At 38.3% G+C, this 27,976-nt stretch overlaps 2 protein-coding genes across 7 annotated transcripts in view; one reads left to right on the top strand and one right to left on the bottom strand.

Moving 5' to 3' along the window:
• LOC106082505 (klarsicht protein) overlaps positions 1–27,976 on the bottom strand; it is an 841,622-nt gene that overhangs the window by 643,298 nt on the left and 170,348 nt on the right. The window lies entirely within an intron of this gene.
• LOC106089621 (odorant receptor 67d) lies at positions 139–7,670 on the top strand. Its single transcript, XM_013255529.2, has 4 exons — positions 139–396; positions 459–979; positions 7,140–7,329; positions 7,386–7,670. Exons 1-4 carry the CDS (start codon positions 139–141, stop codon positions 7,593–7,595), a joined length of 1,179 nt encoding a protein of 392 aa, XP_013110983.1. The 3' UTR covers positions 7,596–7,670.

The following is a 27,976-nucleotide window of genomic DNA, read 5'->3' as shown; positions in this document are numbered from 1 at the left end:
CTAAGAAAGATCAAAGGATATGTGCCTTTGATTGTCTACAACTTGGTCTCAAGCATAGGAACACTTTATGAAAGTTCTTCGTGAGTTGCGCCCATTGTTGTCTTTTAATTACAAATCATTAGTTCAACGGTCGCTAAGATGGCTAATTCTAGAAACATCATATCACCGTATCAACGTTTTCTTAAACTTTTTGACATAGTCAAACTTTTTGCTACTTCGGTGGGAGCCAATGTTTTTCGGCACGATTATCGCATTGGGCCAATGACAGTCATTGTTACGCTGGCAGTAAACTCATTTTTCGCCCTTAACTTTTATACCGTATACGTGGGAGTTGTAAAGGAAAAACACTATACGGTGGTCATGCAAAGTTTGTGTATTGTGGGTACTGGCATCCAGGTTGGTGCAACCACTTTTGGTAGATTGAAAGAGAAAATAACATCGTTTCATTTCATCAATAGGGCTTCTCAAAACTAATTTGTGCTATTAGTAATCAAGGCATGATGAGATATATCGCCTCTGAAATCGAATTCATGTACAGTGAATATGAGAATAAGAGTCAACGCTATGTGGAGCAACTGAATAAAGCCGTGAAAACCTTAAAGTCCATTCTTTTGGTCATATTCAAAATCTATGCCATCTTAACCATAGCTTTGATTTCAGTACCCGTGTATTACTATCTGATTTTAAATCAAAAGATGTTCATATTTGAGCTACAGCTTCCTGGAATTGATAAGAATACCATTTTGGGCTTTTTTTTGTTGCAAGCTTTCAATGCTCTTTGTGTGGTTCTATCGGGATTTGGTAATTTTGCCGCAGACACTGCCTTCTTTCTGATGGTTGCACACACAACATTGATGAAAGATATACTTAAGTGTAAATTTAATGATCTGGATGATATATTGCGTCAATACTCCAGGGACCGGACAAAAACTGAAACCACATTGCGTGATATATTTCAATGGCATCAGAGATATTTGAAGTAAGTATTGTTAATTGAAAATGTGGAATCGAAAACTACAAAACAAAAGATGAAAGTTCAAAACCGTATGACAACAATTGCACAGATAATGTACCCCACATCTAAATCTAAATCTTGGCAAAGATTTTGAAATTTTAATTTTCGACTACTTTAAAAAATATTTCAAGTAATTTACTACATGCAAAATTTATTTTACTTTTAAAGATTGCCCATTTCCAGTGATCTTAGATATTGTATTTTAACTGAAATTGCCCATTTCTGGACTTTGGAAGCTGTTTTGGAAATCTGTAAGAGATAAAAATGTCCAAAACTATTTCATACCCAATAACGGATTTTACAAATTGAAGATACTTTTTTCTTATACTCTTAGTTCAATATGTCATCCCTAAGAAATAATGATTTCTAAACCTTACGCAATATTAACCATCTATTGTACTTTTGAGACTAGTGATTTTCCTTGGCTTTGTGATAAACGAAATAAGCCTTTAATTACAATACATCCCATGTAATTAGATAGAATGAGCACTTGTTATTAGATGATACAACCACAAACCATTCATTATTTGCACTTTAATATTAACTTCCTTGTGAAAGTATGTACTAAAAAAGTTCTTGGGCGCCTATTGGTGCCGTGGAAATGCAAATCGTTAGTTGAACGCTTGTAGAGATGGATCAATCTAACACCATCACTTCGCCGTATCAGGGAGTTGTCAACCTTTTTCATATAGTCAATGCCTTTGCTACTTCTTCGGGAACCAATGTTCTTCTACAGCGGATTTATATATGACCGGGAAGTCTTATATTCTTCAATCATGTCGTAGGAGTAGTAGTAGCCACATATTTGCAAGTGGAGATACCGATCCTCATCGAGTTTATATGGGTGTGCTAGGATGATTCGATTACAGAATCGACACGACAAAGTGATATATATTTTAGCAAGTGCCTTGGCCGCCGGCCCTCTCACTAAGACACTCCATTTGATACCGACATTATTGTTACATTAGCTTTAGCCTTGGTGCGAATTCTGCAGAAGTGCCCATGCTTTCAGTCTTTTCAATAAGAACGAATGTCACTAGGGCACCACAGGACGGGGGGGCTGAGTTAAGAAGTTACAAGAGCGAGCTTAAAAGAGGCCCGAACAAATTCTGGATAAAATTTTGCAGTTTCTCTCTGGGTTGTGAACGTTTCTATCATCCATACACAAAGAGAATAAAAACGATTAAAGATATTTCCCTTAATCGAAGGATTTTGGTAATAACTTCGGAATATACGCGGGTTTGTAGTACGAACTGTATAGCCCCCCAAATTACCCATCAACCTTCACATCTTTATCGTCATCGAATTTTCCGTTAATATGCTATGACCTCCGTTAATATGCTATGACCTTAATAATTTATGGCGTGGAAAAATTGACAGGTCTACCACAACCGTGTTCGTCACTGCAGCTCCTACGGTCCCGTTTAAACTAAACCACCCAAAACTGTAAAATGCCTCTTCACGAGAAAGACGAAGGTGGACCAATTTGACGCACCACGTTTCCACAATAGAACAAAATCGATACCCGACAAGGTCAAAATAATGATTAAGTGTGAGCCAGCCACTGCTTTAAGGTGATAGCAGAATGGATAGAGGATAGGAGCATGTCATACTCATACCATGGTGGTATAATCGAGGCAACGATAGGAAGCCATACTTGACTCGCCCACTTGAGGTCGAGTGTAAGGCATTGCTGCCAGCGGCACAGTTTTTAATTGAAAAAACTCTGTTATTGCCATCTGAAAGATCATGCTCAACATATGGATCAAAGCTAGAGCTCAGTGTTCATCTGGAGGTTTGCATTGATGACCTAAGGACTGAAATCTGTTTCCAACTCGCTGGCCATACTACAGTCTTGTTTGTAAAGAGGATATATTGTAGATGCTTTTTAAGTGAAATTGAACGAGATATGTCCATCTAAACGGGTGCTTAAGGTTGCCTTTTGTATTTCGGGATTTGACAACTCTTATGTTGCAATCTGCCAACTGACTGCTCCATCGTAAAGCTTGACATTTTTGAGGTTATACGTACTCAGAACGTTTTGATATACGAGCGCTATTTGTGTTGTTTACAGTAAATTACAAGATTCATCTCGCCCAAAAAATAGAATAGAACATTTTCGTTCGATTATTTTTTACAACTTTCGATGTGGATTAACTCAAACAACAGTGCATCGATGAACTTAATTCAATTTTTGGCGATGAGGCTCCATCAAGGACCAGTGTTTGTCGATGGTGTGGTAAATTCAACAGAGGTCGCAGTTCACTCCAAGACGAATTTATTGAAGATCGTCAAAAACCAGTTGTTGTTGAAATTGCAAGACCGTCTTGAAGGTCGTCAAAAATCAGTTGTTGTTCCAAAAATCATTGATGCTGAAATTAGGCATTAGTGAGACCAGCATACATTTAATATTGCATGAACATTAGACCGTCAAAAATTTGTTCGCGTTGGATCCCATACAATTTATCAATCGCCCAAAAAAAGCTCGTGTTGATTGGTCGAAAGAAATGTTCCAAAAATATGATCACGGTGCTTCGAAACCTGTCTATGACATCGTGACAGGTGATAAATTGAAATTGTTAACAAAAATCAACATTTGTTAGAAATTAAAACAAAATGTACGCTTTGTATCTCTAATAACAAAAGACAAGATGTAACGTACAAAATTTTGAACTATTGACACTGCTGTCGCATTTTCTTTAATGTTGTTTCAGCAAACATTTGTGCTGTTTTTACAAACAAATTTCCTTGAGTGTAGGGGTCTTCAGCTGCAAACGCCTTTGAGAGTTTTTTTAAACTGGATTTAGAAAGCCATTGCCCCACGTCCACTTAGTGTGCGATCCTTTCGTAGCACACAGTGGCATTGACAACTGTGCAAGATGCAGGTATTGGTCAGATTTGTTTCCTGGATTAGACCATTTTATTTCCCCGACTCATGAAGTCCACGGTTTCGTCAACCTTCCGACATGTGTTTTTACCGACATGTCGCACATGCTTTTGATACCCAAGTAAATGAACGTCCAGTTTTCGCACAGTGTCGTATCTTGCGTTTCTCAAGGTCAAAAAGGCAATGATCCGAATCGGTGTGCACTTCTTGAATACAGCGGTCAAAAAAAGTATTCATCATTAGCAAAATTGATAATAAATTCACTTATTTTGGGTAATTGAAGAAAATTTAAAGTAAACAAATAATGCAGTTTTATGCAATAGTTTATTTTTCGTAATATGTTTTAAAATAAATTCAAAAAATAAATTTAATTAGCGCAAAAAATGCAATTTTATATAATAACACCAAAAACAGAACAAAAAAAGTATTCATCATTGATGTGCTATCATCAAAGTCAAATTCAAATATTATTTGGGAATCCCCCTTTTCTGTTTTATTTAGTAAAGGAGGCTTTGCCCTTGACAGCAAATATTTAATTTCATTGAAAATATAGTTTTTGTCAAAATGGGTCGTAAGCAAAACGAGGTTTCTGATGAGGTAAAAGTTTTGATAATAAAACACCACAGGAATGGTTTAACTCAAAAAACTATCAGTGAAATATTAAATAGACCACGATCTACTATACAATCCATCATCAGAAAGTGGACAGAAACGAAATCTGTTGACAATAAACCAAGATCTGGTCGACCAAAAGCACTTTCAATTGGAGATGTGCGTTGGCTAGTGCGGCAAGTTCAGAAAACTCCGAAGACAAATGCGACCATTCTTCGTAAAAACACTATGGAATATTTAGGGAAGGAAGTTACTACACAAACAATTCGAAATACACTCAAAAGGCATAGTTACAGAGGAAGAACTGCACGTAAGAAGCCCTTTATAAATAAAATAAACCGAGTGAAAAGGCTAAACTTCGCAAAAATGTATGTAAAACAGCCCGAATCATTTTGGAAAACAGTCATTTTTGCAGACGAGAGCAAATTTAATCTTTTTGGGTGCGATGGAAAGGTCATAGTGTACAGAAAACCAAATACAGAGCTTGAAGAACGAAACACAGTTGCTACTGTAAAACATGGTGGAGGTGGTTTAATGGTTTGGGGGTGTATGGCGGCTTCAGGAGCGGGAAATCTTGAAATTATTAATGGAGTAATGGATCATAAGTATTACATTGACATTTTAAAGAGGAATTTAAAAGATAGTGCTGTAAAACTTGGGCTTGGTAATAACTTTCAATATTATCAAGATAATGACCCCAAACATTCTGCTTTAAATACCAAGATGTGGATGCTGTATAACTGCCCCAAAGTCATTAAAACTCCTCCTCAAAGTCCCGACTTGAACCCAATTGAACATCTTTGGGAACATCTCGAACGCAAATTGAGAACGCGCAATTTTTCGAGCAAGAGTCAAATGCAACAGGTGATAATGGAGGAATGGACTAATATAGACCAAAATATAACCGCTAAATTAGTCCAATCGATGTCAAACCGTTTAAAAGAAGTTATAAGACGCGGTGGTCGAATAACAAAGTATTAATTTTTTTAAATTTTGTTATTTATTTTTTTGTTTTTTTGCAATGATGAATACTTTTTTTGTTTAATTTTTTGTGTTCAGCTGTAAAATGGCCCTTTTTGTTCCAATAAATAGTATTTTTTTCTTTAAAAACAATGAAATTGTGTACATATATATCACACAAGCACTACTGCATCATTAGTTTAATATGTTTTTATTCCAATTGTCTTTTGTAGACTTATTAAAAAAAAAACATTGAATGATGAATACTTTTTTTGACCGCTGTAAATTGTATGTGTTTTTATTATAAGACAAAAAATATTTTTAGTTTTCTCTTGGGATTTTACAAATGTATCTAATTTATGGCTTTTTTGCGATTTTGATAATAGCCATTTTGCCAATGACCTTAAAGTTTGTGTTTTGATTAAAGTCATTGAAAAAACCACCAGTAGTTCATTGAAACAGTTAAATTAGATATTTTGTTTTCAATAAAAATAAAAGCAGTTTTCGTTATGAACTACCAAAATTAATTATTATAACTACTTCTGAGCAGTAGCGATGAGAACTAATTTCCACTAAACCCTTGCAGCATATTTAATTTCTTCCTGCAATTGTGTTCTGAGACAAGAAAGAAAAACATTTTTTGAACAGAAAGAAGAGATAGATATCGAAACTCGCCAAATTCACCTTGGGTCATTTTATTTCATATTTTTGCACTTTTCATTTTTTTTTTCTTGTTACCGCGCACGATTTTTCTTGGCGAATGCGTACATCAGACTGTTTGTGAGACACGGAAATGATTTACATGGTTTCAGCTGTTACCTGTGTGAGGATGCTGACGCCTTTTTTTCGGCGGCACATGCACCTGCATTGCTCTGAATGGTTTATGACATTGCGCATGACTATTTCATTTTTTTATGATGAACACAGTACACACAATAACATAAAAGGGTCACAGGTAAACATGTAGAATGTCCCATAGACAAAGGAATATGTAAAAGGCGGATTTGGCTTTCTAAATAAGAATTTGTATTAGTAATAAACATTTAATGGTTTTAAAGCGCACTTTACTTGGGGTTTCTAACATGGATCGATTGTCCTATACCAAGTGAAGTCACACATCAAACGCTCTTGTATTATGATATCCTACGTTTATAGTCGGTTGATGACCGACAACAACGTGTTTAAAAAGCACCTTTATTAGAGTTGGGTTTGGAATTTCTGAGAACTTAATGGATTTAATCATATCTGTTACAAAATCGGTCAACCTAATTTTATTTGTAACACAATTTTAAATTGTATTGTATTTAAATTAAATTTATTCAATAATGCTCATATTGAGGAAATTCTTAAACTATTCTGAGCGAATTTTTAATAAATTTAAAGAATATAGGTCTGTAGCAAGCGTTGAACTCAACATAACAACATGCTTATATTGGGTAAATGAAAACGTTGTTTGCTATAAGATTATTTAATATGTTGAAAAGAGACTTGGTTAGTAAAACTTATTAAAAATTTGCAATTTTTCCTTGTTTCAATCAAAATTTAACCAAATAAGATTAAAATTGGCTAACCTATTGTATTGTATAAGTATTTAACTTTATTTAATGCGCACCATTTTTTTAACTGTAGAAATTTCTGGTAAACCATTTTGAAATTTTTTTTCAGATTTACCGAAACCAATACGAAAATCTTTTTCTGGATAATTTTTGCTCAGGTGACATCCTCTGTCATGGGCATTATTGGCAATACAGTTTCAATGTTTCTCGGTGAGTGGCCAGTAGCTCCCGTTTATTTAGTATCATCCTTCATTATCATGTACTGCTATTGTGCCATGGGCAATTTGGTGGAGATCTCAGTTAAGTTTTGAATTCTTCACATTAAATTGTGCACTACATTACTTTGGAATTTCAGAATGACGACGTAACTACCGCAATCTATGATTGTCTATGGTATGAGCTGACTGTGCCCGAACAAAAGATGATCCTCATAATGCTAAGGGAATCTCAAAAGACCGAAAGTCTATCTGTGGGAGGAATTCGGCCGTTGACAATGAATACCGGTTTGCAATTGACCAAAACTATTTACACAGTTGCCATGCTTTTGAATGAATCTTTGAATTAATTGGATTTGAAGTTGAAAGGGCGGAAAAGAAGTAAAAAATCGAAAATTGTATGGCATAAAAAAGCCATTAATTAATATTTAAACAATTATATATATATATATATATATATATATATATATATATATATATATATATATATATATATATTCATTGCAAGTTTATACTGCAATGATGTCAATTTATTAGAGACTACCGTCTACTTAGAGATTTTTGCTTACATAGAAACTGTAGCTTGAATAAATATTATCGCTTACTTAGAAGAAAAATAGAAGCACTTACATACAGCAAAAGATTTTAATGATGTTAAGTGATCACCAATTAACCCCGATTCATTAAAAGTACAATACAACAATATAGCAAATAAAACGTTTTGTTTGGAATGATCGAAGTCGGCAGTAGTAAAAACGTAGTAAGTCCGACCCTTTTTCTTTTACAATCCACTGTTCCGAATTTCATCGATATCGAGCAGAAAAGATGTCTTTTATAGGCTCAAGACCATATATCGAAAATTCAGTCTATACAAATATGCTCCGATTTGGCCCGTCCGAAAACTTCACATGAGCATTAGTCAATTTTTTTATTGAGTATCGTGAATGCAACTACACGGTTGGACAGACCGATATACGGACATCGTTAAATCATCTTAGAATTATACAACTGTCAAGAAATGGATATTGCAATATGTTCCAAACACAATAACTAAACGAAGATACCCCCCCATCCGATGGTGATTGGTATGAGAGGTGGAGAAATATCGATAGTCGGCGCCATTGATAGTCGACGATAGTTATTTTACAACCATCGATAGGTGACGTTTGTACTATCGATAGTCGGACAATAGTCCCGTCCACAATAATAAACATATTTGTTTTATTTTTGGTTTGTATTGTATTTGTTCAATTAAAATTCATATACGATCATAATGTTTATTGATCCAAATGTTTTGGCTTAACAGTAAAATAATGTTCACATTTTCTTCCTTAGCCCTGGTTCGCCTCTCCGAAACAATTTACATTACTCTAATTGGCTATGTGTTGTGTCTAAACTGCTTACTTAATCCAAAGTAGCATCTGTTTGCCAGTATTATTCTTCGCATTATTTCAAAGCTGGTGTCATTCGTTTTAGCTACAGCGGTGACAAGGTAGATAAAGTTGCTGACCATCTCAACGTTGTAGTTCCCAACCTTCTCATTTTTTTTATCTGATTGGTTGTACAAGAAGGCATTTTGGGAGTTGAAACCATCCATTTCGACTTATCTCCATTTACTGCCAAACCCATTTTCACTGACTGTCTTTCAAAGGCTGCAGTTACTACTTCCGGTGACCGACCCATGATATCGATGCCGTCGGCTTAGACGAGTAACATGTGTTCTCTTGTGAGTAGTGTGCCGTATCTATAAATATCTGCATCTCGTATAATCTTCACCAGCAGGATATTAAACAGATCAGATTTCAGACAAGAAGACAGACGGTGTCTTCTTGTCTGAAATCTTGTCGTTTGGTATTAAGTGGTTACGAGAAATTCTTCGCTATTGTTACTGAGGAAAACGTATAAGTGTCATCCTGTAGTCTTATTAATTTTGCAGGGATATCAAACTCAGGCATGGCTCGAAATACCTTTGAACGTTTGAAAAGAAAAGGTTGGTGTTGATTTGACCTTCTCTGGTCCTTTCCAGGATTTGGCGCAGTGTGAATATCTGGTCTAGGATGGATTTAGCAGGTATAGGACCGCATTGATAGGGTCCAATTATCTCATTGACTTTAGGTTTTAATCTTTCACATAGTACCCTCGATAGTATCTTTATGCGATTCCTCTGTAGTTGGCACATTCCGTCTTTTCTCCTTTCTTGTGTACGGAACATAGTATGCTGAGGTTCCAATCATCGGGTATGCGTTCTTCTAGCCAGATTGTGCAGATAAGCTCTTGCATATCAACGTGTCGCCTTAGGTCTTAAATAGTTCAGCGGGTAACCCGTCGGCTCCTGCTGCCTTGTTGTTCTTTAGTTGGGTCACTGCTACTTGAACCTCATTCTGACTAGGAGATAAACATTCTATACCATAATCATTGATTGGCTCTCCGGTATCCTTTTCGCCGCCATCGTCGGACACTCGCAGTTGGGTAAAATGTTATTTCCATATCAGTGTCAGTTTCCTTCAGTGACAAACTGCAGGAGGATGTGCAGAGACAAATTGCAGGAGGATGTTCCTGCATCAAAGCCATCGGTTTTGTGTATAGTTCTTTGGTAGAATTTCCGGACTTCATTCTGACTTCTGTACATCTCAATGCGCTCACACTCACATCTTTCCAATCCTTTTTTCTTTCTGTGGAATAGACGTTTCTCCTCTCTCCCTATATTTCTCCTTCATCTGGCTCGTTGCTACTGATTGCAGGGTTGCTCTATATGCCGCATTCGTAGCTTCAGTAGCATCTTGATACTCCATGGGTTTCGTGGGGGAGGCTTCCGGTACCCTAGAACGGATTTCGCGGCATTTTCCATGGAGTGGTTTCCCACTGCGCCATTATATCTTCAGAACGAGGAGAGCTTTCATCACGCCGTTGGGCTGTTGAGTGGAGTATGCCGTTGCCGTTTTCAGCTTTTCAATATCCAGCTTCCTTGCAGTGTCAGACCGTACCTTCATCGCCATGCCGAACGGGTGCGAACCTTTGCTACAACAAGGTAATGATCCGAATCTATATTCGCTCCACGGATCGATCGTACATCTAACATGCTGCATGAATGGCTTCCATCTACCACAACATGATCAACTTGGTTCCTCGTGTTTTGACTGGGTGACAGCCATGTGGTTTTGCGAATATTTTTATGTTGATGTTTGCCGCGGCGAAATCTGTTAGCCTCAACCCATTATCGGACGTTATCTCGTGGAGGCTAAACTTTCCGACTGTTGGACCAAAGATGTCGTCCTTCACTATCTTCGCATTAAAATCTCCCACGATTTAAATAGCATGGGCGTGGTAGCGGTCATATTCTCTCTCTAGGCGCTCGTAGAAAATATCCTTGTATTCCGTCGGGGCATGGACACAATAAGGCTGATCTTGAAGAATTTGGCTTTTATGCGGATTGTGGCTAGCCTCTCATACACCAGAGTAAAGCTTGAGACAAGGTGTTTCAGTTTCCAACTAACCACAAATCCACAGTCAAATTCATGCCTCGTGTTATGGCAGCTATAGTATAGTTCGTCACCATTTGGTGTTGTTGTGACGCCATTCCTAGTCCATCGCACTTCCTGTAAGGCGGTAATATCTGCCTTGTATTTCACTAATACACCATCCAGCGCGTATACTGCACCTTCTCTATAGAGACTGCGGACATTCCGGATGCAGATCCGCAAATCTTGGTCCTTTTTTCGTTTGCGTGGGTCGTCAACGTTAAAGGGGTTAGTTTTTACTATTCCTTTGTTTCTAATAGCGATTCTCATTGTTTTCCGGGGGGTGTGTTACTGGACCTGCGCCCCAACCGCATGGGTTTCGTGGGATCGCAAATGTATCCCTCGTCGTCGTGAGCCGCTTGCTCCAAGGTCCGACGCTTGCCTCCAGCGGCCCCAAACCTGATAACAGACGCTGATGTTGGTCATATGTTATTTGAAGGCGCCAATAACTGGCATTGTCATCTCGAGTATCATTGGCTCCTCCCGAAAATCGCAGACTGCCAGCGGCCGCATTTGCAGCTACTCCGCATAAAAACGGAGCTTTCCACCATCCGTAACCTGTGGACGCGGCCGGTAGCTTTCTGCTAAGCATTCCGTGATAACGATGGGCACCACACAAGTCGTTGCTCAAAGTTCCAGCCTGTGTAGTTACATAGTTATCTCTTGTCGGCAGGAGGCATCATTGCGACTGCCAAATTTAAACTATGTCATAATAAAAGAATTTTTGCATATCAGCGGTAGATATCCAGATTTTAATAAATTGTTAAACATTATCAATAAAGGATAGAAAAGTTGATCGGCAGACTGTTTAAAAATGCTAGCAGGTACACCATCCGGACCAACAAGAAATGTAGATTTTATTGATCTTAAGTTTTGCTCTATAATGTCTTTATCTATCAAAGGCAAATCTACATCAATGGAATTTCTAATAATTTAAGGATATTCATAGTCGAGTGCGTAATGTTTATCAGAATAAGTAAATCGCTGAAAATGTTTGAGATATCTAAATCCGTGTACGCTGATACTGAACCATATTTAAGAAAGTTAGGTAAACCACAAAAGCGGCGCTTAGAATTAACGAATTTGTAGAAAGATTTAGGCTTGGAATTTAAGTCCGATTTCATTTTATTCAAGTAATTACTATGAGCCTGCTTATTTTCCCCATTGTACTTTGAATAGTTTGAGAAGTTGAGTGTAGTTCCGATTTTTTAAATTTCTTATACAGTTTATTTGTGTTATTTTTTAATTTTGATAAATTTCTTGTTTTCCAAGGTGGTCCAGAATTATCACCTGCAATAATTCGAGGGGCTGATTCTATCAAAGCAATCATGTAAAATTTTGATATATGTTCACCAACATTATCAGATCTTAAAACGTTTTTCCAATTAGTGGCAGAAAGCATGAATCTGAGATATATATAATTAGTTTTAGCGAAGCACTATTCTCTTTTCTTAGCTGATAATAGAACTGTAGCGATGACATTATTTGTTGCTAATATTCCCTGGACCATTAGGTAGAAACTGTTCCACCTTGTTGACATATCTTGTAGCAATGTTTAAGAAAAGTCTTCTTGAGCCATTTCAAAATTTTTTCCCGCTATGGTGGTTTGCTCTCTCTTCAACAGAGCGAAAGCCACAAGAGCACCACACGACTGGGACATCTATAAGGTTGAGCTAAGAAAATATAAGGGCGAGCTGAGAAAGGTCCAAAACAAATTCTGGCTAGAATTCTGCAGCTCCGTGGTGGATATATCTGAGGTCTCTACTAGAACTACTTGTTGACACACATTTCCCGGGAAATTCTCCAGAGGACAACGTACCGCCAGAAGACATTTTCACTGGTATGCGTTCGTTGATGGTTATTGGGAAAATGTTTCTGAGCCGAAAATGCTTTGGGCGGTAAGAAGTTTCGACTCCTTTTAGCCGCCAGGCTCCGATGATGTATCACTGGTTTAATTACAATCTGTGTCCGATAGACTGGTTCCTTGGCTCAGGGTGATATACTTTGCTTGTATCAGCATGTCATATATACCTGTGAGATGGAGAGACATGAAGGTAATTTTCATTCCGAAAGCCTTAACAAACGAAGACAAAAGATTTTCGTCCTATTAGTCTATCATCCTTAATTCTGAAGACTCTTGAGCGACTGATAGAAACATATCTTGGGACAAAGATCCCTGAAGTTGGCTTCTGGCGGCAGCAGCATGCATATAGTAAAAGCAAATCCACTGAAACAGCACAAGCTAGTCGGCTACATGGTAGAATTTCTTGACATTGAAGGTGCTTCGAATAATGTAAAATCGCCGTCAATCATAAAGGAGTTGTAGTTCCTAGGCATCAACTCTACCGTAAGAAAGTTTATTAATAATTTACTTACTAAAAGATGCATCATATCAGACTTGGGATCTGTGGATATAAAAAGATAGGTCAGCAGAGGAACACCTCAAGGAGATGTACTGTCTACTCTACTTTGGGATATAGCCATTAACAATATATTATTGTCTCTGGAAGAAAAGGATGTAAAAGTGGTCCCGTATGCTGATGACGTGGCAATTGCGTTCTTTTCAGCAGGAGATACATGTTGCCTACGGTGGCACCATTGTAGATTCCTTGCCAAAATAAAGGGCAAGAAAGACAAATCTTGCCCTGTACAACTGCAAGAGAGCCATTGGTAAAAGTTGGGGGGTTGAGACCGCGCGTAATGCATTGAGTATATACTGCAGTTGTCAGACCTATAATGCAATATGGTGTTGTGGTCTGGTGGACGGCGCTTCAAAAGTCCACCTAATGTTCAATACTCAACCGGATCCAAAGGATAGCTTGTTTGTGTATCACAGCCGCACTGACGACGACACCACCTGATGCACTGAATTTAATGCTACATCTAATGCCCTGGACATTGTGGCTGCAGTGTGTATCAAGAGGAGATACTCGCAATTAAGGAAGTGGTGGAATGGCTAAGATATATTGTCATAACGACGATTGACATATATCTTCTAAGGCAGCCAGGCAGCCCTTAAATCCCTGTAGAATGTATTTCCGAACACAAAAACAGCCCCCGACTGCCGCAGATCTCTCAACGAGATGGCTGAACAGTCCAAAATTCACCTGTTCTGGGTTCGGGGACAAAGAGATATCCCAGGGAAATGTAAAGCGGACGAGCTTGCGATACTAGGAACTTCCTTACACATTCCAGGGAAACTGGAATCTATGGGCATGTCTCTAGCGACATTTTCCTTCCACAATGGTCGAAAACATCTAAGTGAGCCACTTTACCCTAACCATGGTGCTTTGCTTGAAAAATCTGACAATGGTCTTACAACTTATAACCAAGGGTTTTCTAAATCGTCGTTGTCGAATTTTAAACCATCTTGAATCATAAGATCTAACGTGTGAGCAAAGCAAAGGAAAATTTCTAATTTGTAATATTTCGCATGCTTTCAGCAGTTAGCTGGCATTATCCGTAAAAATACAAGCAGTTTTGTTGAGCACATAAAAAATCTTTCAAAGTGCCTGCAATAATTTGAGGCGAGTGGTTAGTTGTATTCAATGGTTTTCTTGTGACAGATATATCAGAAATACCTTCTCTACCTCTAAAGTTTCCTTTAACATATTAAGCATCAGCACATCTCTTAGGTGTGTTTTGCTTGGGAGCTTATATCGGGGATCCAACAACTGACAGTAGTTTACAAAACCTTCGTTTTCATCATCATTATAAGGCTGCACATCCTTAGCTATCATTTCCGTCAAAGCCTTGTCAATGTCATTCTTTCGCTTTGAGTTTGTGTCATACAAAACGGCTCTTTTAAAGTAAGAAGCTACAGAATGTATCGACAATCTGCTGCTTGTCGATGCGATATTGTCAGTATCCGCCGAAATAGCTAGAGTGATGAAATCTGGGGCATTTCCAAGCCAGAGTGGTATATTTTTAAATGATTGTGCAAGTTTGAAGTATTTCCTCTTTTTTTGTACCCCTTTCCGCAGTTAATGCACCTTGAACATTTTTTGTCAGCTGACCTTTTAAAGTATTTCCATACATGTGAGATTTTACTTTTCTATTTTTTTTGTGTTCGCCTCTTGGTCTCCACCTCTCGGTCTCCGAGTCCGTGCTGCTGCTGATGAAGCTACTACGTTTACCTTAAATTCAACGCATTGCCAAAATACAGTTGAACCTCAATTATCCGCCTCGCTCGAGACCGAGCTTAGCACGAGAAATCGAAAAATATGGTTAATATAAATAGTTTTTTTTTTTGTAAAATGTCATTAATTATGTATGTTTATTGATCTCTTCCAATACCATACAGAGTTTCTATGATTTTATATTCATACATTGGTATATAGAAAGCGTTTTAAAACAAATATGTATATTATATGTTATTATTTAAAGTGCTTATGTAGTGTTGTTTGTTTTTGTGCGTGTAATCTTTGTTTGAGTAGATTGGTTTGTATGCGATGTACCTGCATTACCTCTGGCTCAGAAAATTCTGGACTTACTATTATTTGCAAGAAATTCCAATAGAACACTGCATCCCTATATTGCTTGAACTTATGTTGGTGTTTGTGGGTATTTTTAGTCTTCTTCGTCTGATTCTTCGGAATAACTACCAGTCGCTTCGATTTGGTTTGCCACATGTATTATGTCTGTATCAGATACACTATCACAGGATGTGACATCAGCATCGCACTCGATCCACTTTGAGAGGTCATGAATGGAACATAGAGTAGGTATTACAATGTCTGATTGTATAGCAGCTGCATTGTTTGCGTTTCCGTCATCTTGGGACAGCAGGTTGTTACAAACATTGCGTAAAACTTGTGGTGTTACCTTGTCCCTAGATATAACAGCTGTCCACAAAGCTGTCTTAATATTCAAAAACTTGATGAAATCATGTCTGCTGTCTAGAGCCAAAAGTTTTTGGACGAATTATTTTCGGTAATTGCGTTTGAAGCTTCGAATTACCACTTGATCCATAGGCTGAATTAAGCGTGCGCAATTCGGTGGAAGAAATGTAACTGCAACGTTTTCAGATATCAGACATTTACATCCGGGTGTTCTGGACAATAATCTAGCAGCAAAAGCACTTTGTAGTTCCTATCGAAACCAATGTTTTGTAGATGTTCTCTTACTTATGGCACAAAATTGCTGTTGAACAACTCGAGAAAAAGTTCTCTCCTTTGTTGTTGGAGCCATTTTCGAACAAACACCTTGACCGGTAAGTTTTCAATTAGAGACTGTATGTAATTTATTATTCACTGTAAACTAAAAATTAAAATGTAAGGTTAATGGAGGGAGCACAATGAACGGATAATAGAGGTAAAGTACAATAGAGATTCAAAATCAAAAGCGCAACATGCTGGTTAACAGTCATAACAGGTTAATAGATGCCCAGATAATAGAGGTTCAACTGTACTTCGTAAATACTTTTAAAGTAAACATTATAGCTTTTTGAAGAAAGCGATTCATTTTCTCCACCTAAGTACCGGTATCTGTTAGACGCGAAAGCCGGGCAATGACAAAGGAAATGCTCCAACGTCTCATCATCTTCCCCGCATGCCCTACACATGCTATCACTTGCCACACCGATTTTACATAAGTGAGCTCGTAGTCCTATGTGTTCCGTTATGATACCAACAGCTATACTGACCTTCTTCTTGCTTCCCTTTAGTAATAGCCTCGTCTTCTCACGATCTGGATCCCCCATAGAATTTGCGCCGTCCTATCGACCGTTTCGCTGTTCCACAATGTTGGATGCGCATTCGTCGCCCATTCCCTTAACTCGGACTGGGTCGACCCGAAAGACTTCCAAGGGTTAACCAAGTTTATTGACGGCAGTCCTCTGGCCTTCACCGCCAAATCGTCTGCCTTATCATTTTCCATTACTCCGTTATGGCCCGGCACCCAAAAGATGCGGATTTTGCCATCCTCAGAAAAGGCGTTAATCTCCTTCCTACACTAAAAGACTGTTCGTACCTTACCGTCCTGGTTGTTATTAGCCTTATGGCAATTTTACTGTCGGTAAAGATGTTCATACTCATCAGGAACCACAAATTAACGCTCAAATTTAACTTGATGATGTGAAAACCAAACTATCGACGATAGTATCGATGGGCACTATCGATAGTCTCTTGGCCGCTATCGATTGTAGCGATAGTGCCCAACCATCGATAGTGCCGATACTGCTATCGATAGATCTCCGCCTCTAATGAGAATAGCTTTTTTTTACAAATATTGCATAATAACGTTTGAGGCGTCACTGCATTTAATAGTGGAAAAAGAAACAACAGATCATAAATCAAAATGTAACAAAAAACTAAAAGCACTCATTTGTTCGCTGCACTATTGAAACATGCAGCTAATCTAAGAAATCCAGGGAAGGAAGTAAAGGAAATCGAATCGATGGAAAACAAAAACTCATTAAATGGCCAATGGGCAAAAATCTACCAATAACAACAACAATCAGTTTAACCCGTTGTTGAGGGAAACCTAAAGTCCATGCAATGTCTGAGTGAACATTTGCATTTAACGCACTGGCCAACTGAATGAATGACCCCCTAAGGCTGGAAATTATGATTACCGCAATGTTTTAAGGAAATTAGTAAGGATTTTGATCAATTTTATTTACACTTAAAATATCATTGTCGTTGTCATCATCATCATCATGGCCATAGATTTTTCTTTGTTTCTTTGTTTTCTTTTTGGGATATCTGGAAAAACTATAACCAACCAAAACCTTGTAGAGTCCAGGAATTAAATGCAAAATACATCTCTGGTTTCCTTAAGACGCCCAACAAAGTCCGGCCACTTCACAAATGGCACTCATTTGCGATAACATTTCATAATGAAAAATATTTGCAAATGAATGAATGGCATGATCCATCGCTTGAGCGAAAGATCATAATGTGAGCGACAGAGCTTACAAAATATTGGCACAACATCCAGAAAATATTTATGGCCGTTATTAACCTTTTCGAACTCTCACTCTTCGGGGATCATTTACCCACTAAAAGAGGGCGACTGACTATCATAATAGACATGATGACGACGACGACGACGCCAACGACAATGATGGCGACGACAACGAAACAAAACATAAAAATATACAAGAAAATATGAAAACCGCAGACTGTGGGATGAAGTATTTGCAAATAGCACCGACATAAAGGGAAAATATAATGACCGCATGAAGCTTAGCTGTCCACAAATTTACACTTAGAAAATAGAAACAAGAAAAAGCATAAATAGCCTATTGGGATCATAATAAGCTAAGATAAGCATAATAAGCCTCAAGGCTCATAGCTCGCGGAATTTGGAAAGATAGAACGCACAAAGATGCTCGCAATAGTTTTCGATTGACAGTATATGCAATCGAACGTGTTTTTCTCTCTTCGCTATTTATCTATCAGCAATCAGCTGATTAAGAGTTAACAATAATTACAGTTGAACCTCGATTATCCGGGCGCTTATTAACCGGTTACCCCTGTTAACCGGCATGCTGTGCTTTTGATTTTGAACTTCAATTAACCGTGCTTTACCTCTTTTATTCGTGCGTCAATAATGCTCCCTCTGTTAACCGTGCTTACCTCTATTAACTGTTTGATGTAAAACTCTGGAATTCCGCTCTTAATTGATAGTTTAAGGTGATTATTAAATCACATTCAGTCTCTAATTGAAAATTGGCCGGTCAAAGTGTTTGTTCGAAAATGGCTCCAACAACAAAGGAAAAAAAAAGAGCACGTAAAGTTCTTTCAATTCAGGAAAAATTGGAACCGATTAAAGATCAAAGTAAAAATATGCCCACTCGTTTTTTATCAAAAAAATTTGGTGTTGGCAACTGCACGCGATTTAATAAAAAATAAGGAAAAAAATTAAAGTTTGCCTCTTAAAATGAATCTGTAGAGGGTAAAAAAAAAGACATACACTAGAATAATCAGAAAATCCAAAATGTGATTTCGCAACATACGAATGGTTTCGTCAAGAAAGGTTTAAGGGAACCCCAATTTCAGGTGACTTTACTCAGATTTAACAATTTTATTGCCTGACATGAAATTTGATTGTGAATTTTAGGTGAAATAATAACAAAAAAGGCGAAATATTTTCATGAAAAACTAAACATAAATTCGGAATGCGAGTACTCAACTGGTTGGCTAGAAAAATTCAAAAAACGACATGGAATTCGCAGGCTCAAAGCGACAGGGGAAAAAGAATGTGCTCCATATGAATCAGCCATTCTGTTTGTAGAAGACTTACGCGAATATATTCAAAGTGGAAACCTGTCAACTGAACAGATTTATAACGCCGACCAAATAAGCCCATTTTTGGAAGTGCTTGCCTCGGACTTCGCTGGTCACGGGTAAAGAATTATTCATTGATGGGTACAAAGCATCCAAGGAGAGAATAACAGCTTTGCTTTGTGGTAATGCAGCTGGGACACACAGATGCAAACTGATGAGCATTAAAAAATGTTTGCAACCTTCCTGTAATTTATAAACCAAATAAGAGATCCTGGGTAACACAATAACTTTTCCTCGAGTAGTTCAACAACAATTTTGTGCCATAAGTAAGGGAACATCTACAAAACATTCGCTTCGATAGGAACTACAAAGTGCTTTTGCTTCTATTGGGTTGCCCAAAAAGTAATTGGATTTTTTAAAAGAAAGTAAATGCATTTTTTATAAAACTTAGAATGAACTTTAATCAAATATACTTTTTTTAACGTGAGTGAAGAAAAATTCCGACTTTAACTAGTGGAGACACAAACCACTGACTTAACAGTCCTCTGTTACTGCCATTAGCAGAACACTGTTAAGGAACTTTGTAGGCAATTAATTAATTTAAAAAAAAAAAGTATTTGTTCATAAAAATTAAATTTCAAACACACAAAAACCAGAAAAAGATCTAGAAAATAATAAGGTGATCCAACATTAAAATTTAGTTCCCTCAATAACCGCAAGGTGTACTAACAAGATAAAGAAGATTGTAAAATTCATTGATCCACTGTGCGAAAACGGAAAATAGTAAGGCGATGAGACCGGCATCAAACGACAGATAGGGAAGCCTAGTTTCTCATACATATGCCCACATTTTCCAAATAATCGTCCAACTATCGAATTTTAGGCAAAAACTTGAAAAAATTACCCAAAAAACTGAAAAAGTAAATTTTGCGTGAACCACTGTGGGAAAACGGAAAATAGTAAGTAAGGCGATGAGACCGGCATCAAACGACAGCTAGCGAAGCCTAGTTTCTCATACATATGCTCACATTTTCCAAATAATCTTCTAACTATCGAATTTTAGGCAAAAACTTGAAAAAATTACCCAAAAAACTGAAAAAGTAAATTTTGGGTGTACCACTGTGTGAAAACGGAAAATAGTAAGGCGATGAGACCGGCATCAAACGACAGCTAGGGAAGCCTAGTTTCCTATACATATGCAAACATATGTATGAGAAACTAGGCTTCGCATAATACCGACATAATACGTATGGCAAATCAAAGCGAAGATTACGTGACTGATGAGGATTCCGAAGTGTCAGACGAAGGAAACTCAGAGATCCAGAAATACCCACATTGGCTCAAGCAATATAGGATTGCAGTGTTCTTTGGGAATCTCTTGCAAACAATAGAATTTCAGAAATTTCAGAACCAGATGTAATGCAGGTACCACGCATACAAATAAATCTACTCAAACAAAAAATACACGCTCAAAAACAAGCAACACACTTTTATATATATAACATATTGTATATTAATTTTAAAAAGCTATCTATATACCGATGTATGTATATCGCATCATAAAACTTTGTATGGTATTGAAAGAAGTCAAATCATAAAAAGTACAGTGGAAATGTCCGAAGATTTAAACAACAGAAAAGTGCAGATATTTCACGCACCAAAAGAAAAATTCAATTTCGATGATGATAACTACAACAACTCCGTTAGGTTAGGTTTAAGTGGCAGTCTGCCATCAGACTCACTAAGATGTTTTCGCCCATTGTGATACCCTAGGAACAGAAGAAGGAAGATGCCTTCTTGTTCCCACCGTTGAACCATCCAGATCGCTTAAAAAATCCAATAACTTGCAAATGTTCACATCCCCTAAATCAGACAGGTTCTCAAACCAATAAGAACCTAAAGTGGAACTCCTTCTGATTGCTGGTGCGGGACACACACACATAAGGTGTTCTATAGTCTATTCTTCTTCGATGTTCTCGCAGCTTCTGCAAAAGTAGTTGCTTGCAACCTTCAGTCTGTCAGCATGTTTTCCGATTAGACCGTGACCTGTTATGACGGACACAATGACTGGGACGTCTGTTCTAGCCAGTGACAGCAAAGCAGTAGACCTCTTCAACTCTAGATTAGGCACTATAGTATTGAAATGCTCGCAGCCACATCGTTGTGACCATCTAACATTCGTTGTCCTTCGGGCCTGGTCCTGAAAACTTAGCTTACATATCGCTAGAGGCATACCCACAGATTCCAGTTTCCCTGGAATGTGTAAGGTTGTTCCAATTCCCGCGAGCTCGTTCTCTTTACAATTTCTTGGGATATCTCTGTGGCCCGGCATCCAGAACAGGTACCATCTCGTTGAGAGATCTGCGACAGTCCAGGGTGGTTTTTGTGTTCAGGAATACGTTTTTCAGGGATTTAAGGGCTGCCTGGTTGTCTGAGAAAATATTTATGTAAAAAAATGAGAAAGCTCCCTTAATCTCACGGCAGTGGTCGCTGAAATTTGTCCAGCCACAATGTCCAGTGACATTAGATGTAGCATTAAATTCAGTGGATCAGATGGTGTCGTCCTCAGTGCGACTGTGATGCAAAAACAAGCCATCCTTTGGAACCAATTAAGTATTGAGCAGTATGTGGACTTTCGGAGCGCCGTCCACCAGACAAGCAGCAATTATAATGAAGTTCAAGCTGTAGCCAAAATATTGTGGTTGACAATTTGTAGAAGTGTTTACACCTCTGGGATCGAATGCAATTTACAAAAGAATGTCAATCGCAACAAAGATGGCACCAAACACTATATTCGACTGCAAAGACATGATCGCTAAGCTCAAGCAAGTTGAACTAAAATATCACACCGATCCCGTGAGGGATTCGAAAAAATTCAAAATTATTCTATTTGGACTTCCTAAAATTGGCATTGAAACTATTAGTAATGAGTTTTAAAACACCTTCAACATAGTCCCACACAATGTAGTTGAAAATATTACATCCAGATCAAACGCTTATGATAAACTCTTGGCAGTATAATTTGACCGTAACCAAATCACTAAGAAGAAGGTAAGAAATATTAGATATTTCCACACAGTTGCAGTCCAATGGAGAAATCCTCCGAAAAATAAAAAGGACCAACTCAATGTTCACACTGTTCAATGTTTGGTCACAGAGTTTCAAATTGTTTTCGAAAATCCGCTTGCGTTGGATGCGGTATGACAAATAAGAGGGAAAATATTAATCATCATGCCGACGACCCAAAATGGCCAGCGAGACGTGAATATCTCGAAATTCGCCATAAAAAGCTCTTCAAAGGGTAGAGGAAGCAATTATTTTTCAATGGATAATATTTTGGGGGTATTCTGCGATGAAGTTGAATTCTCGCTTTCCTCTAATGCCAGTTACCAAGCCCCTCAGGTTTCTTAAGCCAGAAACGAAATGCCACGCGAAAATCAGGCTCAATTTACAACATACACCCGCATGCTGAGTGTAATGAGAAAATCATGGACATTTACTTTGAAACTACGATTAAAGGGCGTAGGCGACAAACGCAGAACAGCGAAACAGTCGGTAGGACGTCAAAAATCCTATTGGGTGGGGACGAGGGTATTACTGAAAGGAAGTAAGAAAGAGATCAGTATAGCTTTTGGTGTTATAAGGGGTCACATAAGACTACGAGTTTACTTATGCAAAACCGGTGCGGCAAGTGATAGCATGGTAGGACATATGGGGAAGAAGATAAGACGTTGGAGCATTTCCTATGTCGGCTTTCGCGGCTAAAAGACACCGGTACTTAGCTGGGGACACGATACCAGACATGAACCAACTTAGGTAAGTGGTATGGAAAACAATTAAGGATTTTGTAAGTAGCACGGAATTCCAAACGTAAAATTTTCTTTTTCGAGGATACTTTTTATAGCGCAGAACAAGCCGAACAATCCGCCTCATGCCACTATGTCCATAGTGGCATGGGGCGGATTAATATCTGCATCCTTTTTTCAACCTAACCTAACCTACTTTGTGATGTTCAAATATGTTATATAAATCTAAAGTTATTTTAATTCTTCACGTCATGCACTGGAACGCCCAGGGCATCACAAATCAAGCATCTATTGTTCAATTGGAGCAAGTCTGAGAAGAAAAGGGAGTTGATGTAATTATAATGAACGAGAAACTTTTGAAACCTCTTCGTAAATTCAGATTACCAAACTATAAAATCTATAGAAACGACAGAGTAACCCCCAGTGGTTGAGTATTAACTGCAATCAAAAATACAATTCCTCATTTGCAAAAACCCATTGGGTTGCCCAAAAAGTAATTGCGGATTTTTTAAAAGAAAGTAAATGCATTTTTAATAAAACTTATTATGAACTTTAATCAAATATACTTTTTTTACACTTTTTTTCTAAAGCAAGCTAAAAGTAACAGCTGATAACTGACAGAAGAACGAATGCAATTACAGAGTCACAAGCTGTGAAAAAATTTGTCAACGCCGACTCTATGAAAAATCCGCAATTACTTTTTGGGCAACCCAATATAATGAAAGATATGGAGACTCTGTCAGTATACAATCCTCGATATACTGCGCATTTTGTTGGTGCTAAGGTAACGGAAACTTCCTAAGCCAATTCAAAAATGCGAAGGTAGTCCATATTCCGCGACACGAAGACATTTTAAATCAGCCTCTCGCTACTGTCATATTATTATGCTGAGCATAATTAAAAAAATAATATTTTCAAGAGTTAAAGATTTTGCTGAGGCCAACAACATTATAAATAAGAAGCAAATCGGTTTTAGGAAGCGACATTCAATGGTGCACCAAATCAAAAGGGTTGTAAATTTCGTGGCAAAAAGTAAAAGAAACCCTTAAAGTACTGGAGTGGTATTCCTAGTCTTCAAATTAAACCAATTAAACTACCCAATTTACTTGCAAAAAATTATCAACAATTTTTTGAAAGACAGCAGTTTTGCAGTCCCTGTTAATGGTGCATCATGCTCTCCGAAAACAATTCCAGTTGAAGTACCCCTAGATTCGGTTGCTTCATCAACTTTGTACTGGTGTCTGATTACTACACAGGCAATCGGTTGCATCTGCTGTACTCAAGATTCGGTTCTTTCATCAACGGTGTACTAGTGTCTGATTACTACAAAGGCAATTGGTTGCTTTTTATGCAGATGATTCTGCTATAGTGTGTACTGGAAAAATAGATGGATTTCTTCACCGAAATACTTTGATAAATGGAAAAAAAATAAACGAATGACCTGAGAAAGCAATGACCAGTCAGGACTCTGCAGTCGGCAGTCCGATGTCAAACTTTCTCAGCCACAGGATAAGCGATGTCCCTTTTTGCGAAATGCTTGGCTAAAGAGGCTTCGCAAATCCGGTTTTCGTAGAAAGCGTCCATCATACCAAGCTCCCTGTACAATGGTGGGTTCACTGATTCTGAAGCACGAACCGAGTTATCAGCTATTTATTTCTGAATAAGAGCCTGGCAGCATTCACTATGCTTGGTAAAGGCTCCTCGCATATTTTAATCAGTCTCGAACTCACGTTGCTTGACGCTAGAGCCTACAGTTCGATGCCTTCTGAAAGCGTCCACCCTACCAAGCACCCTGCACAATGCAGCGTTTACTGTTATCCGCGATACATATCTGGATAAGAACCTGGCAGCTTTCACTATGCTTAGTAAAAGCTCCTCGCATCTTAGAACAAGTCTTGAATTCTCGTAGCCTGATGCTGGAGTCTATAACTCAGTGCCGTCAGACTAGCTATGTATTATCGTAACAGTCCAAACGGGCCGCCGCTCCTGCATCGACATTCTCTCCTATCCCTTAAGAACCTCGAAAACCACCGTCTGTCCAGAAGCCTGTATGATCATCTGCTTTCAAGGAACTCTACGAAAACTTCAACTCAGGTGCCTCTATTCCATTACGACCTATTCGTGTATTCGCCTCATTTGTCCGGTTATCGTAGAAAACGTCAACTCTGCCAAGTATCTTGCACAGGGGAGGGTTCATTGATTCCGAAATATCAGCGATTCATTACTGGCAGCCTTCGAAAAGGCTTCTCCCATTTTCTAACTTGTTTCGACCTCAAGCAAACCGACACTAGAGCCTATGGCTCAGCACCGCCTGACTAGTCACGTATATAGTGACAGCCCAATCGGACCGTAAATTCTGCAACAGCTTCGTCTTCAGTGTCAGGACCTCGAAGACCTCCGCTTAAAAGATGATATATCACTACAGAAGCCTGTATGATTCCCTGCTGTCAAGGAACTCAACAAAGACAATGGCTCAGGTTGATACAGTTGCAAAGGCTGTCGATAGAGCATGACATTCAGCACCTTTCTCAGGGTACTCCTTCTTGCCCCAGACAACCGCCACTGTACCCTCCACCTCCTCTCGCAAGGGGCACCGTTGTCCCAGAGCCCCATGTTACACCAGACATTCATAGGTGAGAATCGGCCGAAAAACCGCCGTAAACATCCAGTGCTCCAATCTTGCCCTAAACCCCCAACTCCTTCCTATCGAGTTGCGACAGGTGTAGAGCGCATTTAGTCGCCTTTTGACTATATCCTCGAACTTCCTTCTCCTGCTTAGTATCTGCTCAAGACTCGCGCCCAGCTCCACTACAAGCCCAAGCCCACTACAAGCCCAATACGACCGCTGCCCCGCCCATGATATTAAAATCGCTCTGGGAGATTTCAATGCGAAAACATGCAAAGAATAAATCTTTGGCCGGAAAATTTAGCCTACACGAGGAAACTTTCGATAATGAGGCTAATTAACTTCGCCGTGCCATCGTAAATTACAAAATACGAAGTCAATCTCCTCCAAAATTTCAACAAATAAAAATTAAAACTTGTATACCTCAAGCGGACTTTTTTGTAGGGATTTTTGAGCACTATCCAGCAAAAAAAAGGATTTTGAAAATCGGAACAGAAATGTAGATTTGGCAGCACGAATAATTTTTGGAAATACCGTGGTGACCAACTTTAGGCGCCCTGACCATCTCGATAACAGCTCAGCTTTACCAATAACACCTCGATAATACCTCAGCTTTCAAAGAGTTATATCTATCTGTTCTCAAATGGCATATATTTTGCGTGTTAGACGTACCATCGACTCGAGGAACGAACTTTAAGTTAGATCTGGCAGCCAGGCATCCATTAAATCTCTGAAAAAAGTATTTCTGAACTCAAACATCGCCGATTGGCTGAACAGCTAAAACCCGTATTTTGTCTTGATTTCTCTACCAGCCCACTGTTCCTTTTTTGTTTCATTTTGAAGAAATTGCCAAATTTTAGCTGACCAAATATGATAAGATTTCCTCTTTTGCTAGATACTTTAAGTGGACCAGTCAAAGTTTATATCAAGCAATTTTACAACAACATGCACAGGCTATCACAAATGGCGAGGGGCTATGCTATAAAATCGTACTATAAAAATGTCTGTCAGACATTTATTGAGGCTGTCTTAAGTACTGTTTTGTTTTTTCCCTCCATTGCTTTTGAGGCAAGTCTTTGGGGCATTTTTTTCGCAATGGAACCTTTTCACCCAAGAGTTCGAGTACATCAACAAAACGAAATAGAAATTTTGAGAGCGAGAGAGAGAGAAGTTGTGCTGCGGCGTTTAGGAATACCCTCGTCTGCAGCTATGAACGTGTGATTGATTAAATTGCGAAAAATATCGTTTATAGGTAATTTGTAAAACAACTTAACTGCCAAGTTGTTAACGGCTGTGTATGCCAAAAATGATGACAGCAACGTCATGATTATGATGATCAGTCTGAGAGGGCTTAGATGTTGAAATTCATGCAAAATTGATAAAAACAATAGCTAAAAGACATCACTCAATAAAAGTTACCAACAAACCAGACAAGGCGAGATGAAGAGTTTAGGGAAAAAAAAGGAAAAGTAATATCAACTTTCCGCCCCTTCAACAATGAGTTAGTGTTTGGGTATTTTTTTTCCTTCATCTTATACCAGCAACAATCCATCATTATGACTCCTTTTCAATAAAAATAAACGCCCACTTTCGTTGCTTTTCTGTTGGCATTTCTTTCTTAGCCGCGAGAAAAACAAAAGATTTTTCGTTCCTGGTGATCAAAACAAAAGACTTAAGCAAAAAACCTTAGACCTGTGGTTAACACAACTAACCGCCAAGAAATAGAGATCACTTATCGATAGTCAGTTAGGGCAGGGCAGGGCAAGACAATGCCATAGAGAAGCGGGTAAAATGGGTGAACCCATAGGAAAAAGTCTTATTACCATTTCTCCAATCTGTGTTGGTTGTTTAGTTGGTGGGAGTTGGCGCAACCGCAACCTAGTCATCCAAGTGTGTACCAAAGACAACAAATTATGTTAATGCTCCAATAACCTTTTTCCACTATTTCAGCCGCTCATTGCAGCTGCTACCGATAATGATGGTGCTGATACTGGTGGTGGTGGCAGTGGCAGTGGTGGCGCTCTTAATGGATGTTGTTAACAGCTATAGCGTCCGTCCCACCAGCGCGACCTGTGTTGGTTTTTCATTTTCCTGCATTGCGACTCTATCAATGACTATACACATACGTACACCGAGTACCACCTATCATCTGCAGCGAAATGTAATTGAATCTCTTTTTTTTTGTTTTTTCTCCAAAAAAAAAAATTACACATGTTGTTGGTGCTCAGCATTCAATCAACATCTTGGCAAATTGATAATTACCAAGTAAGGTAGCATTGTAGATAACACCTCCTAGCCACTGAAAGAAGAACTGCTGATGGGTGTAATAAAAACACAGTGCCACAATTTGACGCAGGAAATAACCAATGTACAAAAATTGTTTTTTTTTTCCTTACAACGATTGAAGATATTGAGCAGTAAGGGGAGTTGTTATAGAGACGCTCATTTGGTATGAATTTCTTACAGAAGCAGTTAATGAGCTGATACTCCGTTTTCTTAGCCTAGTTATGACTTGTTGAGCTTTGTGTGAAACTTTACGTTAGATTTCAA

The sequence above is a fragment of the Stomoxys calcitrans genome, chromosome 1, assembly GCF_963082655.1.
Source record: "Stomoxys calcitrans chromosome 1, idStoCalc2.1, whole genome shotgun sequence".
In the NCBI taxonomy this organism is placed as follows: Eukaryota; Metazoa; Arthropoda; class Insecta; order Diptera; family Muscidae; genus Stomoxys; species Stomoxys calcitrans.
Note: the sequence above shows the minus strand (reverse complement) of the source record. Positions and strands in the feature narration are given on the sequence as shown.

What these genes read in the sequence shown, in the direction of transcription:
- LOC106089621 (XM_013255529.2), top strand. Translation starts at nt 139, where the DNA reads ATGGCTAATTCTAGAAACATCATATCACCGTATCAACGTTTTCTTAAA. An exon ending in TGGCATCAGAGATATTTGAA is followed by an intron (nt 980 to 7,139) that starts GTAAGTATTGTT and finishes ATTTTTTTTCAG; the next exon opens with ATTTACCGAAACCAATACGA. An exon ending in GCAATTTGGTGGAGATCTCA is followed by an intron (nt 7,330 to 7,385) that starts GTTAAGTTTTGA and finishes TTGGAATTTCAG; the next exon opens with AATGACGACGTAACTACCGC.